The following is a 16,911-nucleotide window of genomic DNA, read 5'->3' as shown; positions in this document are numbered from 1 at the left end:
TAGTGCCTTTCCAAATCATGTCCAATCAATTGAATTTACCACAGGTTGACTCCAATTAAGTTGTAGAAACATCTCAAGGATGATCAATGGAAACAGGATGCACTTGAGCAAAAATGTCAAGTCTCATAGCAAAGGGTCTGAATACTTATATATTTTTAATGAATTTGCAAACATTTCTAATAAGCTGTTTTTGCTTTATCATTATGGGGTATTGTGTGTAGATTGAGGAAAATGTTTTATTTAATCCATTTTAGAATAAGGCTGTAATGTAACAAAATGTGGAAAAAGGGAAGGGGTTTGAATACTTTACGAATGCACTGTATATTAAATCACATAGATAACATAATATAACTATATGTGGATATTGCAATAATAATAATGAGACTATGATTAACCATGTTTTAATATTGAAGGATAAACTGCCAAATAACCTACTGCATATTTGCTAGAGTACTCTTATTTCTCCTGTCTTATTCAAATGTAAAACAATCGGAGAAGATTCAGAATCATAGTTTATTTGATTACAGTCATTGGACCAGAGCGGTTTCAATTGAACACGCTCAGCACATTACTTTGGACTGGTTGTGAATAGATATAGTACAGCTACGACCGGAAGTGACTTTTCATTGTACGCTAGTAAAGGATTTTAGTTAACCCCTTTCCTAACCTTAACCTAATTCTCCCAACCTGCTACGAAAAAGTAACTTACGGTCATGGATGTATACCCAAAGATGTGTTCTATCTGTGCTACCACATAGTCAAAACCCCTTGGACGAGCATCTGCTTGTGTCTACTGAATGACATCACTTCATCCAAACATTCCCACACCTTTCATGCAACTCTCAAGTCTCTCTGCTGGAGGTTTAATGGATTGGAAGCTGAAAAGTTAAAGTTTTCTGTAAGTGAATACATTGCAATATGTTATTTACGTATTCATTTTACACATTTGTTTGTGGATGCTTTATGAATGCATAAGAGGTACGGAATAACTAATTGGTGTGTAACAACAACAAAAAACGTAGCTAACGTTAGCTAACTAACGTTAGCTAGATAACTTTTTTTGCCAAATTCTGCTAGCTAACGATGGCGTTTTGTGAAGATGCTCAACCAAACTAGTTATTTTGGCAACTAACGTTACGGTATACGTGTATGTATTTTGTTGTTCTCGTAAAACAATGTTAGCCAGCTAACGTTAGTTAGCAACAAAAAAAAGTTACTTTCCTCGCTAGTTAGCAAGCTAGCTACCTAGGCTATCGTTAGATCTGGTCCATCGCGCGATGACAACGAATTGGCTGGTCATTTATTTAACTAGGCAAGTCAGCTAAGAACAAATTCTTACCAAAAGGCAAAATGCCTCCTGCGGGGACGGGGGCCTGGGATTAAAAATAAAAACAATATAAATATAGGACAAAACACATCACAAGAGAGACAACACTACATAGAGAAATGAGACAACAACATAGCAAGGTAGCAACACAAAACATGGTACAAACATTACTGGGCACAGACAACAGCACAAAGGGCAAGAAGGTAGAGACAACAATACATCACACAAAGCATCCACAACTGTCATCTGCTAACAACATCTTCAGTCTGAGTGTTATTTTTGGCAGTAAATTACTTTTGTTTAGTGACTGGCATCAATATACCACTGCTGTAACTCACCAAAGTAAAGATGTTGCCAGGGTGATGGATAACGTTTCCTTATGCGCGCACAGGGTGGCATACCTTTAAGCACTTTGGTCCACGCTCATACGACGGATCGCCACTAGTGCAGGCGCACCCGACGCCAGTGGTCGAAAGTATTTTATTTAGGATAAATGGTACCCTGCACACGCAGAGAAGGGTCAGAGAGGAAGATGCGAAGCGTTAGTATGTATGGGATAATATTTTACATTAACACCTTCCCACCTTTGGAACAATGACTCCCGTTATTAGGGCGGAGACATTAACATCTCCTCATTGTATACAGATCTCTGGAAAACTTCTCCAGACAGCACTCTCTGGCAACATTTATACTTTTGGGTCTACTCTACAAATCATTGATTGGGTTCGTCTATGCAATGGACACGCAATGGACCAGAGCTATGCTATCCTGTGTGTAGCTAAGCTAAAGCTAGCCTGCAGGCTGTGCGAGTTCCAAATCAAAGTTTTTGTCTACTTGGCGGTCTAGACGTCAGACATCTTTTCCATGCTAATTAAAGTAATTAATGTATAAAAATCCTCAAAACAAATTCAGACTGGACGTGCTGTTTAGCAGATGACTAGCCAGTTACAGAAATCCACATATTGCTTTGCTAGATGCTTATTTTATTATGACCAGATAACAATGCTATCTATTAAGTTCCCATCATAGCATGGACTCATTGGCATTGTCTATATAACTAGATAGAGCTAGGCCTATATTTAAGCAATAAGGCCCGAGGGGGTGTGGTATATGGCCAATATACCATGGCAAAGGGCTGTTCTTATGCACGATGCAGCGCAGAGTGCCTGGATACAGCCCTTAGCCGTGGTGTATTGGCCATATACCACAATCCCCAGAGGTGCCTTAGTGCTATTATAAACTGGTTACCAATGTAATTAGAGCAGTAAAAATAAACGTTTTGTCATACCTGTGGTATATGGTCTGATATACCACAGCTTTCAGCCAATCAGCCTTCAGTGCTCGAACCACCCAGTTTATAATATATTATTTACACAATATATTTGTTTAGTCTCTTTCTACTGGCATTTTCTTTCTTTGACACATTTTATTTCTTATTTCTATTGAATGTAAACATATTTTCTGTATGAGGATTATTGATGGGGTTTTTCTCTATGAGTGTATGAGTTGATTGTGGTTATTTTGGCCTGTGTAGGATGTCCTGTCTAAGATGATTGAACTCACAAACCAGAGACCCTGAAGGGAGTCCTGGACCCCTGACTACTATCCCAGCCTGCCAGCGATGTCTCCCAAAGTGCCTGGCCATGGCAGGGCGGAGGACACGGCGGTACAGGTCGCTGTTCGAGTGCGCCCCCTGCTGCCCAAGGAGCTGCTGCACAGCCACGAGAGCTGCATGACGGCTGACCCTGAGCAGCGCAGGGTCACTCTGGGTCACGACCGACACTTCCACTGTGACTTCCTGTTTGAGGAGAGCAGCTGCCAGGAAGAGGTGTACGCTGTGTGTGTCCAGCCCCTCATAGAGGCCTTCTTTCAGGGCTTCAACGCCACTGTCTTCGCCTATGGGCAGACAGGCTCTGGGAAGACATACACTATCGGAGAAGCCAACCTTTGTGAGTTTCTGGTTTCTTCCCCGCTACCTGCAATGTTTGGTCATTTAATAATTTTTGTTCTAGGCCTTTTGAGTTCCATCAGAGAAGATGTACTAGTTTGTAGTGTAGAGGAGCGGAGAATAGATGCACATCTTCTGGTGTGTGATATAGAAATGCTGATATGCAGAGAGTTCACACCCATCCTGGAAGCCAACTGCACTTCCTACAATTCAGCTGCCACAGCCTGCGGGAACAGTCAATACCAGACAGGCTTGCCATCTGAGCTACTGGTGTGTGAGATGGCAAATCTGTGTGGGTGGGTTATGGTTACAACACAGAGCGTGTGTGTTTGTGTGTGATGAAGTATGTGTTATATTAGATCAGTTCTGTGGTGCATGTGTGTGTCAGAGGTACGTGTTCCTTCAATGAAAACAGTGCAAAGCTGCAGGCAATGGTTTTATATACGTACATACTTAATTATCCTCAGAGCGGTTACTAGGCTATACCATACAGGGTATAGGAACCCAGTGTCTGTGTGTAGCTTCCTTTAGGGATGAGGAGCAGGGCATCATCCCCAGGGCTGTGGCTGAGGTCTTCAAGCTGCTGGATGAGAATGACCTCAGTGACTTCTCTGTCCGAGTGTCTTACTTGGAGGTGTACAAGGAGGACTTCAGGGACCTGCTGGAGGTGGAGACAGCCAGCAAGGACATCCACATCAGAGAGGATGACAAGGGCAACATTGGTATGGATATATATATATAATTTTTTCCCCCAACAAAATATTTATCGCAAACAAGCATATCTTTGTATTGTCAGGGATCTTAAAGTTCAACATGAGGGTAGGGAGTAGTCAAAGTCATGTGTGTTAGTTATTCATGTCTCTTGTCTGTGCTCGTGTGTGCGCTTCCCTGCAGTGCTGTGCGGGGTGAAGGAGTGTGAGGTGGAGGGGCTGGACGAGGTGCTGAGCCTGCTGGAGTCTGGCAACACGGCCAGACACACAGGCGCCACCCAGATGAACCCCCACTCTAGCCGCTCACACACCATCTTCAGCGTGCACATGGACCAGCGCAGCGGCAGCTCCCGGGCCCATGGTAACCCCACCACGGGCACCGGGCCTCACGTCCTCTCCTCTAAGTTTCACTTTGTGGACCTAGCGGGGTCGGAGAGGATCCTCCGCACAGGGAACACAGGAGAGAGGCTGAAGGAGAGCATCCAGATCAACAGTGGCCTGCTAGCCCTGGGGAATGTCATAGGAGCCCTGGGAGACCCCAAGAGGAGAGGCACCCATATACCATACAGGGACTCCAAAATCACCAGGTATGTAGTCATCTAACATTTGGGCAGGATATATTGTTTTCCTCCTTTTTTTTGCAAATAATTTAAGTCTGACATTTAAATTCTGTATTCAGGATCTTGAAAGATTCTCTCGGAGGAAACGCCAAGACGCTGATGATTGCATGCATCAGCCCCTCCTCTGCGGACTTTGACGAGAGCCTGAACACACTGAACTACGCCAAGCGAGCCCGTAACATCCAGAACCGGGCCACGGTGAACTGCCGAGGAGAGCCGGACCGTGTGGAGGGGCTGGAGCAGCAGATCCGGGCGCTTCGCAGGGCCCTTGAGAACCGTCAACGCTCAGAGACCCGTATCATCGCCCGCTCGGACCCAGACAGACGGTTGCGCCCCGGAGAGGGAGAGATCATCAGACTGCAAGCCCAGAGTGCCCACTACAGGACCTGCACTGACACTGCATACAGGTGAGATGAAATGTACACAAACTGCTTTAATTTTATTAATAATCACTGGCATTAAGTTCAGTAGTTGACTAGAAGTAATATTATCAGTTTCATAAACAGTTTCATAAAAGGGCACTTCATTGTGAGGATAGATGTGTGTGGGTGTTGTGTTTGGCTAATGGGCTCAGGAGTAGTTGTCTGAATATGTAAGTCTGTGTACCCATCCCCAGGTTGCTGTGTGAGCTGCAGGGTGAGGGGGCGCTGACTGCGGAGCAAGGCCTGAGGGTGAAGGACTGGCTGTGTTCTGTGGAGGAAGAACGCAGCGGCCTGACCACTGCCTCAGGACCTGACAGCGGCATCGAGAGCAACTCCACCGAGGACACCGCCGCTCTGAGGAGGGGGAGGGCTGCCGTCAAGAACCAGGTCATACACACATTAACAATCACTACATCGCTCACTACATATTCATAAAGCTCCTATTTATTCAAAGAAAAGGCTTAGCAAAATATTTGATCTTATGAACAAGAGGTTCATCCTAGGGCTGGGTAATATATCGGATTTTAAGGTATACCGGTATGGACCCACATACTGCTATGGGTTTTTACAATGCTGTTTATAGCGATATGTTGATACAGTGCTAAGTAAGTTAACCCTTTCCTAAAAGTGGACTACTTCACGGTCAGTTTTTTCCTAGTTTGATTTGAGTTTAAAGCAGTCAGAATGGCGGAAGCCCAATAAAACCACTTAAAATTAATTTGTTGTTGTAACTCACCAAAGTAGAGTTGTTGCCAGAGTGATGGATAACGTTTTCATATGTATGCACATGGTGGCATACTTTTAAGCACTTTGGTCCATGCTCATCTGTCCGATCTCTAGTGCATGCGCACCCAACGCTAGTGGTTGAAAGTATTTTCTTGTGGATAAATGATACCCGGCACACACAGATAAGGTTCCGAGAGGAAGAGGTGAAGAGAGAGGTTTCACTGCTCATAAAGCATATTTAGAATGTTTATTTTTCAGAAACATAGAATACTGTCAAAAATTTGAAAAATATGTGATATTTTGGCCATATCGCCCAGCCCTAGTTCATCCTATCCTAAAAGCATTCAAACAACCTGATGGAGTTATGGTGGTAAGACATCAATTATCTCACCGAACAATCCAGGAAGTGTTGTTGTGCTCTGTGACTCATAATGTATCTGTCATTGAACCCCACAGGAGGCAGAGAGTGGTGGGGAGGAGTTGGGCCGTGAGAGGGAGGAGAGTGTGGCTCAGCTCCAGGGCCAGGTCCAGCAGCTGGAGAGAGAGAACACAGACTTCCTGGCTGCTCTGGAGGATGCCATGGAGCAGTACAAACAGCAGGTCAGAACTACACAGCATTTTGACTTCTTACTGGCATTTTGGTGTTCAACGTGACAGCACTGTAATCATCAAAGAATAAAAGCAAATACATTTTGTCTCATTTCTTAGTCTGTCCTCACTTGCCTCCAATATTTCAGTACTAGTCTCCGTAGATAATAATTTCCGTCTTGAGAGATGATCAACATTGTTCATTGTTTCAATGTTTCAATTATTCTCTCCCCCTCCCCTAGAGTGATAAGCTGCAGGAGCAGCAGGACGTGATAGTGGAGCTGCAGTGTCTGCTCTCGGGGCCAGGTGTACCGAGGCTGGGATTACACCTGACACCACGCCCCCACACCGCCCCCCAGGGCTCCACGAGCCACTCCCACAACGGACTCACCAACAGACAGGTAACTGACTGATCAGCACCTCTTAGTAGTGGAATGAAAACTGGCATGAAGTTCCACAGTCTCAACGTTAATCAGTAGTGTGTTCCACAGTGTATGTCGCTGTGTGCTATGAGTGTGACTGTGTTGGCTGTAGGTTAGTCCAGTGGACTGTGTGGAGAGCAGCTCATTTGGTGACCAGATCCAGTGTGGTTATGGTCAATCTTCTCATGACCACGAGGACCTAGGAGAGGGAGAGGTGAAGGACTCTGAGGAGGAGGACACTTACGTCAACATGAGCCACGACAGACGGAAGTATGGAGAGAATATCACATCTTTATTTAAAACTGAGTGAGATCAGGCAGATTATAGAATGCCCAAGCATCATTGACTGTCTAGATTATTGATGGCTACTGTATGTATCTCTTAGACACGTGAATCTGACTTGGACTAAGAGAGATATTGTGGGTGGATCAGCAGCTGGAGGGAGAGGTCTCCTGTCTCAGCTGCCTGGGCTGCCTGCCTCTGAACAATTCTCCACCAGGCGACCGTGTGAGTCCCACAGCAGGACGGGGCGTAATCAAATTCTAAATGAACTAATTCAAATTTAAGTTGACTGTGGAAGCACTAACATGTGTTTGCGTCCCCTTCTCTCTGTGCAGCCAACTCCAGTGTAGGGGAGAGCTCAGTGGGTCTGGGGTCAGAGTGGGGCCTGCTACAGGCCCAGCAGAAGATCAGAGAGCTGTCTGTCACCATCCGCATGAAGGAGGAGCTCATCAGAGAACTGGTCAAGACCGGTACATACCTAAGACCATTCCTTCCTGGCTTTCTATATGATGGCAATCACATGCCTGTTTTCCCCCCATAAAAAATACGTAATGTACCATGGAGTGGTGGGACAGATGTTATCGTGTGTTACTGTAGGTAAGGACGCCCAGGCTCTGAACAGGCAGTACACCCGTAAGATCTCTGCCCTGGAGGGGGAAGCTGAGCAGGCCAGGCAGGAGGTCCGGGAGGCCCAGAGACAGCTTCAGGACCTGGAGAAACAGGAGAAGGAGACCAGCGGTGTCACTGACAGGACCAGGGCCCAGGAGTGTCGCAGGAAGATAGCTGCAGCACAGAGCAAAGTACAGGTCTGTCTGTCTGAGTCAGACTCCTACACTAATGCATACTGTACACTCGTAACATCAGTTAGTGTGTCTGCTCATAGTGGATGTTTGTACTAGAGGTCGGCATGGACGATTTAATTAGGGCCGATTTCAAGTTTTCATAGCAATCGGTAATCGGCCTTTTTGGACGCCGATTATGCGAGTGCAGCAACAAAAGGACCTTGTGGCTGCAAGGAGCCAAGGTAAGTTGCTAGCTAGCATTAAACTTAACTTATAAAAAAACTATCAATTTTCACATAATCACTAGTTAACTACACATGGTTGATGATATTACCAGGTTAACTAGCTTGTCCTGCGTTGCATATAATCAAAGCGGTGCCTGTTAAATTTACCATCGAATCACAGCCTACTTTAACTTCGCCAAACGGGTGATGATTTAACAAAAGCACATTCGCTAAAAAAGCACAATCGTTGCACAAATGTACCTAACCATAAACATCAATGCCTTCCTTAAAATCAATACACAGAAGTATATTTTTTTTTAACCTGCATATTTAGTTAAAATAAATGCATGTTAGCAGGCAATATTAACTAGGGAAATAGTGTCACTTCTCTTGCGTTCAGTGCAAGCAGAGTCAGGGTATATGCAGCAGTTTGGGCCGCCTGGCTCGTTGCGAACTGTGTAAAGACCATTTCTTCCTAACAAAGACCCTAATTAATTTGCCAGAATTTTACATAATTATTACATAACATTGAAGGTTGTGCAATGTAACAGCAATATTTAGACTTAGGGTTGCCACCCGTTCGATAAAATACGGAACGGTTCCGTATTTCACTGACAGAATAAACGTTTTGTTTTCAAAATTATAGTTTCCGGATTTTACCATATTAATGACCAAAGGCTCGTATTTCTGTGTGTTTATTATAATTAAGTTTATGATTTGATATTCCATAGAGCAGTCTGACTGACCGGTAGTAGGCAGCAGCAGGCTCGTAAGCATTCATTCAAACAGCACTTTACTGCGTTTGCCAGCAGCTCTTAGCAATGCTTGATTCACAGCGCTGTTTATGACTTCAAGCCTATCAACTCCTGAGATTAGACTGGCAATACTATAGTGCCTATTAGAACATCCAATAGTCAAAGGTATATGAAATACAAACGGTATAGAAATAGTCAACGCTCCATAATTCCTATAATAACTACAACCTAAAACTTCTTAACTGGGAATATTGAAGACTCATGTTAAAAGGAACCACCAGCTTTCATATGTTCTCATGTTCTGAGCAAGGAACTTAAACGTTAGCTTTTTTACATGGTACTTATTGCACTTTTACTTTCTTCTCCAACACTGTGTTTTTGCATTATTTAAACCAAATTGAACATGCTTCATTATTTATTTGAGACTAAATTGATTTTATTCATGTATTATATTAAGTTAAAATAAAAGTGTTCATTGTTCATTCAGTATTGTTGTAATTGTCATTATTACAAATATACATATATAAAAATCGTCCGATTAATCGGTATTGGCTTTTTTTGGTCCTCCAATAATCGGTATCGGCGTTGAAAAATCGCAATCGGTCGACCTCTAGTTTGTACTTGCCTGTGTCGGTTTATTCATTTTTGTGTGTGTGGGCGTGTGTGTGTGCGCGTTAGGTCCTGAGCCAGCGTCAGAGGGACACGGCGCAGCTGGCCTCACTGTCTGCACAGAGCGAGCGGCGTGTTTCGGAGCTGGAGCGCAGCGTGCAGGGCATGAGGCAGCAGCAGGAGCAGCTGCAGAGACGTCTGCGACACGAGAGCCAACAGAAACGACGCCTGGAGACAGAGATGCAGCGACGCACGCACAGAGTCAAGGTGCAGCCCTGGAGAATGTAGAATACAAAGTGGAGCAGGACAATGCTGTGGTTTTTACAGATTGGCATTTGTCACATCCAAAAGTTTTCAGTGATCACATGACATCAACACATGACTAATTTTCATTCATAGCGTATTACAAACACTCCACTGTGGCCTAAATTCTGTGGACAGAATTCCAACATGTAACTAACACCTGAATTATGCATAGCAGCTATTTCTTAGCAGCTATTTCTTAGCAGCTATTTCCCCACATCAGTTTTCTCAAATGAGAGAAGGACTAGGCAGTTGGAAGGCAATTATATTGTTGCTATTAGAATATGATGCCTGCCTACCTTGGTATCCCTCTGTTTTTACTTAATACTACTTCTTTCCCTCCATCCCTCTTTCCCTCCCTCTTTCCATCCCTTCCTCCCCAGGAGCTGGAGATAAAGAATGAACAGCAGCAGAAGATCCTGAGGATAAAGACGGAGGAGATTGCTGCCTTCCAGAGACAGAGACGCAGCGGCAGCAACGGCTCTGTCATATCACTGGAGGAGCAGCTGGTGGGACATGTGGCTTCTACAATGCTTATGAAGCATTTATATAGCACATATAAACAGTTGATTAAGTATTTATACACCAGTTATACAATAGGCATATAATCTCAAAAGCATTTATACAGATGTTACATACAAACCATGCTCATTCACCTCTATGCAGTAGTTCTACACCATTTATAAAGTAAATCTACGGCCTTTTAAAGTATTTTATGTGGTTTTACTCATAGTTTCATCTATATATGAGCCAAGGACATAAAACAACTAAAAACTAGCCTGGCCAGGAGATCAGCTGACTATATATTTATCCAAAAAGCATGTTTCAACATCCAAAGGCTTTATTTCCATTGTTAAGAGTGAAAGATGAAAAATGCCTCGTATCCCCGAGCAACTAAATGCAGCTGAGTTTCCCCTGTGTGTTTCCTTATATCTCACACTCATAGTACACATTGAGTGGAGAGAGTCTCAAGTCATTAACTTATGTGCCTGGACAGGCCCAGAGCTCACACTGACACTCACACTGGACCAGCGTGATACACAGCCACCATACTGAACTCTGTGAGAAAGCCTGTTTTAGTGGGTCTCTTAGCATGGTCTTTTTAATGAAGAGAGTAAGAGACCTGGCAGTCTGTGTGATGGAGATAGGTGCGATATAGATCAATACACTGAATGATGGGCAATCAACAACAAAAACTCAGCTGCCTGTAAGTTATAGATTTACAATGTTGTGAGGCACAAGTGTTTAATTTTTTCTTGTCCGGGCTTCCAATGAGCTAAATGGCTCGTCTTGTTATTGAACGTTCTTCAGATGTGGGATGTGTCTGCATTTGCTGTGTGTGCCCCTTTGTGTGCAATGTGAGTTACGTCTGAAATATTGAGCTCCTTTGTACGGTACTACCGTGTTTCATTGTGGATCCAAATGAAGTGTGTCTGCATGTGTTCCCGTGCGAGCAGAAGATTGAGGAGCAGAAGCGCTGGCTGGATGAGGAGATGGAAAGTGTTCTGGAGCAGAGGAAAGGCCTGGAGGACCTGGAGGGAGAGCTGACCAAGAGGGAACAGATCCTAGCCAAGAAGGAGGCCCTGCTGCAGGAGCGCAGTGGCCTGGAGACCAAGAGACTCCGCTCCAGTCAGGTACACACACATTAAACAGGCCCCACACATTCAGTGGCCCTTCAGGTATAGTGGTTTGCCAAGCTAATTTTACTGTCAATTTAATGATTTACTGTACTCATTGATAAATCATTCATAAATCTAGTACGGCCGAGTAGCGTCTTTCCTTCAACTGTAGTATATCTCTTCTCTCCCCGTAGGCCCTCAGTGAGGACCTGGTGACGCTGTCTGGCCGTATCGAGTCTCTGGAGCGGGAGCTGAGTGAGAGGAACGGCCTGCTCCGCAGCAGCAGTGCCCAGGACTCTCAGCAGATCCGCCAGGAGATCAACAACCTGCGCCAGGAGAAGGACACACTGCTCAAACAGAGAGTGGAGCTGGACGACAAACTACGCCAGGGTAGTCTGCTCTCACCAGAGGTCAGAGACCCTACAGGCTTACAGAAGCTTCTAACACCGCCCCAACACTTCTCTGTGGATTATTTCCATACGTAGTATTTGTATAGTTTCTGTAGTTTGGCGTGTTAGGCTCTGAGTGTCAATGCTGGCGGTGCCCCTGTAGTTTGGTATATTGTGTGTGTGCCTGTATTTCCCCCCATATTTCAACCCCTGTGGCTCTCTTTGTTCTGTCCCCAGGAGGAGCGGTCTGTGTTCCAGCTGGACGAGGCCATCGAGGCTCTGGACGCGGCTATAGAGTATAAGAACGAGGCCATCACCCAGAGACAGAGGCAGCTGAGGGCCTCTGCCAGCATGCTCTCCCAGTGGGAGATGAACCTCATGGCCAAACTCAGCTACCTGTCTGCCTCAGAGACCCGTGCACTGCTCTGCAAGTACTTTGACAAGGTCTGTCTGTGTGGCCCTCTTCCCTGCTGTTGTGGTTTTCACTGTGTCAGCTCAAATACATGGCCGCCTAGCCAATGTGTACACGGCAAGTCTCCATTCTGATTCAAAGCAGCATGGAAATCGAGTGAGAGAGAAAGATAGGGGATGTAAGTTGTTTGTGTGTGTAGGTGGTGTCGCTGCGGGAGGAGGAGCGTAAGCTGCAGCTGGCCCTGGCAGATCTGGAGATGCGTGGTGAGGAGCAGCTGCAGCTGGTGCAGTGGCTGGAGAACGCTCTGGACCGCACACAGCTCGACACGGACCGCAGGCTCACACAGCAGCAGAAGGAGCACGAGAGGAGTGTACAACTACTGCTGCAGCAGTGCCGAGGTGGGCCTCACACAAATAAATACACACACCAGTAGGATTTAGGCAGAACATGTCAGAATATAACCACACGTTTTGGTTTTCAACAAAGATCTAGGCACACTTTGTTGCTCCACCTCAAGACAACAAAATGAGACACGGGCACAACTACCCCTTTCTTTTTTTAAGATATTTTATCTCCATTCAGTTTGCCATGTCTATACCTCCCATTCAATCCTCCCACACCCAGTGTGATAACAGCCACCAGGCTCATTATCTGCAGCGCAGTGTTCCTCAGGTATTGTTGTGGTCCCCCTGATGTTTACTTCCCTACAGAGCAAATGGACGAGGGCCTGGCGGGGAGGCAGAGGCAGTACGAGGGCTGGATCCATAACCTTAGTAAAGAGCTCAACCACTACAAGGCTGCCAACCTGGAACTGAGCAACAGGTTCAGGGAGCTGTGTGGCAACGCCAGCCAACCCACGGAGCAGGGAAAGGGTACTGTATGGCTCATTTTGGATAGGGACATACTATTGTCATTTCTTTTACAAAGCGCCCTTGTCAGTAGGTAAAGTACATTAATGTGGAAATGTCTGCTCTACCCAAAATTACAACCAATTAATTGCAGCATTACCACAAAATGGAAGAGGCAAGTAGAAGGGGGGAAAAGTAAGGAACTTGTATGTCGGCCCTATATTAAAGAACATAAATGGTTAAAGAAAGTGTGGTAAATAAAAACATATACAAAACATATATACCAATTTCATTTAAGGACCAAAAAACTGACAGCTGTGCCATATAAATTGCAAAATAGTTGGGAAGAGATTTTCGATGTACCCATTCCATGGCACATGGTTTATGAATTGATACGCAAAACAACGCCGGATTAAAAACTTCAAATTTTTCAATTTAAATTACTATACAAAATTCTTGCAACTAATAGAATGTTATATATATATGGGGGATACAATCTTCCCAGCTCTGCAGATACTGCTGTGAGGAGGCAGAGTCATTAGATCATTTATTTTGGTATTGTCCATATGTAGCTCGTTTTTGGTCACAGGTCCAGGAATGGCTGAAGAATTGCAACATTTGCCTAGAACTAACGCTACAGATAGCAATACTGGGGGATTTGAAAAACCATAGTCAATCAATCAATAATATAATAATTATTTTAGCAAAAAAATATATTTTTAATTTACAATCTGTAGAAGCTATGAGAATAGGAAGGTTCAATTATTTTGTGAAGCATCACAGCACAGTTGAAAAATATATGGCAAATAGAAATCCGAAATGGATGATGTTGAGAGATAGATGAGAGGGGTTGAATGGAGCTGAAGGGTGGGACTAATAACAAGATAAACAATGTAAAGCATACGGGATCTGTAAAATGTATATAGGTTCGGAACTTTTGTGAAATAGCACAGTTACAAATAGAACTGGATGGACATCAGAAATAGAGGAAGGACTAAGAACAAACAAGAGAGAACTATTGTAAAGTAGACTGTGTCTGTAAAATGTGTATAAGATGTATTATTTGAAGGTAAAGGCAGAAGTGTTTATTAGTTTACTCCAATTGGGGGATCGGTGGTAGGGTTTGCGGGGAATAATAATAAATGTATATTCTTTAAAAAAGTATGTATGTCTATATACATAGGTATGTGTATGTATATATGTGTATATGTATGCATACGTGTATGGATATATATATTTACCCAAAAATATGGGGGATTGGAAATGATGCAGACAATTACATTGGAAGCAACATTCTTTTGCAATATTAAGCTGATCCATCCCTTTAAAAAAATAGTTTTTTTAAATACATAATGTAGGTAAGATAAGATAACAGAAGGCATCAGTATAAAAAACATAATCCAATCTCTGATTTCTGTTGAAATAATCCTCATCTGCTCAAATACTCAGACATCTGCTCTCTCAGATAAAAAAAAAAAGTACATATGTAAAATGCACATCTGTCAAGCAATAATAAGTATTCAACATTCAGTGTTTGTGAGTATTCTGTCCTAGTCTGTCCTGTTCAGTGCTGGGCTGTGAATATTCATTTTTGTATATGTTGGTTTGCAGTTCCGGTCTTTGAGGGCAGAACAGCAGGCAGTGGCAGTGTGGAGAGGCTGAGCCGAGGCCCAGACGACAGCCGTAGGGGAGGGCCAGGGGATCCAGAGAGACCAACCAGGTCCCGGGAGGAAATAAGGGAGCTGGTCAACACCCCTCTCCCTGCCACATGGAGGCGCTCCTCCCTCCCCACCGAGGACCCCTGCGGCATGGAGGAGCTACAGCAGCGGGTGGCCGTGGAGACGCCTGTAAACCGGGTGGTTCAGACAGGCACGGGGCCTTGGAGTGGGACGACATCTCTGCCATTTGCCAAATCACGCAGAGAGTCCCGCCGATCCAGCCTCAACACCGGACCACTGATCTCAAACAATTCCATAATTGATGTGAGGAAAAATCCTGTTTAAAAGCACAAGGACCTCATGGTAGAATCAAGTTGAAATGCAAAAGGACCTTACGGCAGAATTTAGTTTAAATGCCAAAGGACTTAATGGCAGGATCCTGTTTAAAATGAAACAGAATCAAGTTCAATTCAACATGTGTCAAAATTGACTCTTTTTTTTTCTTGTTTTTGTACTGTTAAAATGATGTATTTGTTTTATAACCTGTATGTATCTTTTGTATTCATCCGTTCTCATTTTTCTATATTTGTGGTTTTATAAATAAATGTTGGAGAATGCTCTTTGTTTTCTATATCAAGCACTTTTCTTTTCCTCCATGTAATTCATCCGCTTGTACAATAATAGACGTCATCATAAACAGGTTATACTGTTCACTGTTGCTATTTTGTCGTCACTACCCATTTCTGTATGTGAAATAAAATATGATTCTTGCTTCTGTAATCTCTGACTGACTAATATATTGTAAAGGCGTAATATAAAGAATATTCAAAGTCGTGGTTTGGTGAATAAATAATTATAAAAATTGCTATCTTAAATGCATAAAGCCATACATTTGGACATCAATCAATCAAATGAATTTTATTAAGCCCTTTTACATCAGCAGTAGTCACAAAGTGCTATACAGATACCCAGCCTAAAACCCCAAAGAGCAAGCAATGCAGATGTAGAAGCACGGTGGCTAGGAAAAAACTCCCTAGAAGGGCGGAACCAGGCTCAGAGGGGTGGCCAGTCAGAATTAGAATACTAGAACGGGCATGAAACGTAATTATGGGATAAAGAGCAACCATTTTGGTTAGGGAGTTAGTCAACCATGGTACGACAGTGCTGTGATAAAATACTGTGTAAAATAATGAATTTGAAGAATGTAACTGCACTGTATGATTGTTAGTGAGCTAGCCAGACAGTTTTAGAGGAATGATTCCATAAATGTTTCCATTAACTGCCAATATGACATTACATTCAAACAATGCAGTCACTCCACAGCCATACACTGGCTGAAATCAGTTGTTGACAAGTTGTAAATGCAACAAGTACTGATATTGTATCATATATCACTCACAGCTATAAAATAAAATGAAAATGTAGACATTTATGGTCTGTTTACATATACATTATCAATCAAATGTATTTATAATGCCCTTTTTACATCAGTCGATGTCACAAAGTGCTGTACAGAAACCCAGCCTAAAACCCCAAACAGCAAGCAATGCATATGTACAGTGGGGCAAAAAAGTATTTAGTCAGCCACCAATTGTGCAAGTTCTCCCACTTAAAAAGATGAGAGAGGCCTGTAATTTTCATCATAGGTACACTTCAACTATGACAGACAAAATGAGAGAGAAAAAATCCAGAAAATCACATTGTAGGATTTTTTATGAATTTATTTGCAAATTATGGTGGAAAATAAGTATTTGGTCAATAACAAAAGTTTATCTCAATACTTTGTTATATACCCTTTGTTGGCAATGACAGAGGTCAAACGTTTTCTGTAAGTCTTCACAAGGTTTTCACACACTGTTGCTGGTATTTTGGCCCATTCCTCCATGCAGATCTCCTCTAAAGCAGTGATGTTTTGGGGCTGTTGCTGGGCAACACGGACTTTCAACTCCCTCCAAAGATTTTCTATGGGGTTGAGATCTGGAGACTGGCTAGGCCACTCCAGGACCTTGAAATGCTTCTTACGAAGCCACTACTTCATTGCCCGGGCGGTGTGTTTGGGATCATTCTCATGCTGAAAGACCCAGCCACGTTTCATCTTCAATGCCCTTGCTGATGGAAGGAGGTTTTCACTCAAAATCTCACGATACATGGCCCCATTCATTCTTTCCTTTACACAGATCAGTCGTCCTGGTCCCTTTGCAGAAAAACAGCCCCAAAGCATGATGTTTCCACCCCCATGCTTCACAGTAGGTATGGTTTTCTTTGGA

General features: G+C 43.6%; 1 protein-coding gene across 1 annotated transcript; it reads left to right on the top strand.

Annotated features, from left to right (window-relative positions):
* The first annotated feature begins 689 nt into the window (after window positions 1-689).
* On the top strand, window positions 690-15,424 carry LOC120025246 (kinesin-like protein kif7). Its single transcript, XM_038969730.1, has 20 exons — window positions 690-898; window positions 2,862-3,276; window positions 3,797-3,997; window positions 4,170-4,572; window positions 4,665-5,012; window positions 5,222-5,414; window positions 6,210-6,353; window positions 6,584-6,742; window positions 6,876-7,033; window positions 7,149-7,270; window positions 7,381-7,515; window positions 7,643-7,851; window positions 9,485-9,682; window positions 10,102-10,227; window positions 11,176-11,352; window positions 11,532-11,747; window positions 11,964-12,170; window positions 12,338-12,536; window positions 12,849-13,010; window positions 14,598-15,424. Exons 2-20 carry the CDS (start codon window positions 2,949-2,951, stop codon window positions 14,987-14,989), a joined length of 4,077 nt encoding a protein of 1,358 aa, XP_038825658.1. The 5' UTR covers window positions 690-898; window positions 2,862-2,948; the 3' UTR covers window positions 14,990-15,424.
* Window positions 15,425-16,911: the final 1,487 nt, after the last annotated feature.

The sequence above is a fragment of the Salvelinus namaycush genome, chromosome 30 (assembly GCF_016432855.1).
Source record: "Salvelinus namaycush isolate Seneca chromosome 30, SaNama_1.0, whole genome shotgun sequence".
Taxonomy (NCBI): Eukaryota; Metazoa; Chordata; class Actinopteri; order Salmoniformes; family Salmonidae; genus Salvelinus; species Salvelinus namaycush.
The sequence above is the reverse complement of the archived record's forward strand: the minus strand, read 5'-3'. Positions and strand labels throughout refer to the sequence as shown.

Excerpts from the sequence above, each read along its gene's own strand:
- LOC120025246 (XM_038969730.1), top strand. The coding sequence starts at position 2,949 with ATGTCTCCCAAAGTGCCTGGCCATGGCAGGGCGGAGGACACGGCGGTA. Across the intron at positions 5,013-5,221 it reads TGCACTGACACTGCATACAG|GTTGCTGTGTGAGCTGCAGG; the intron begins GTGAGATGAAAT and ends ACCCATCCCCAG. Across the intron at positions 5,415-6,209 it reads GGGCTGCCGTCAAGAACCAG|GAGGCAGAGAGTGGTGGGGA; the intron begins GTCATACACACA and ends TGAACCCCACAG.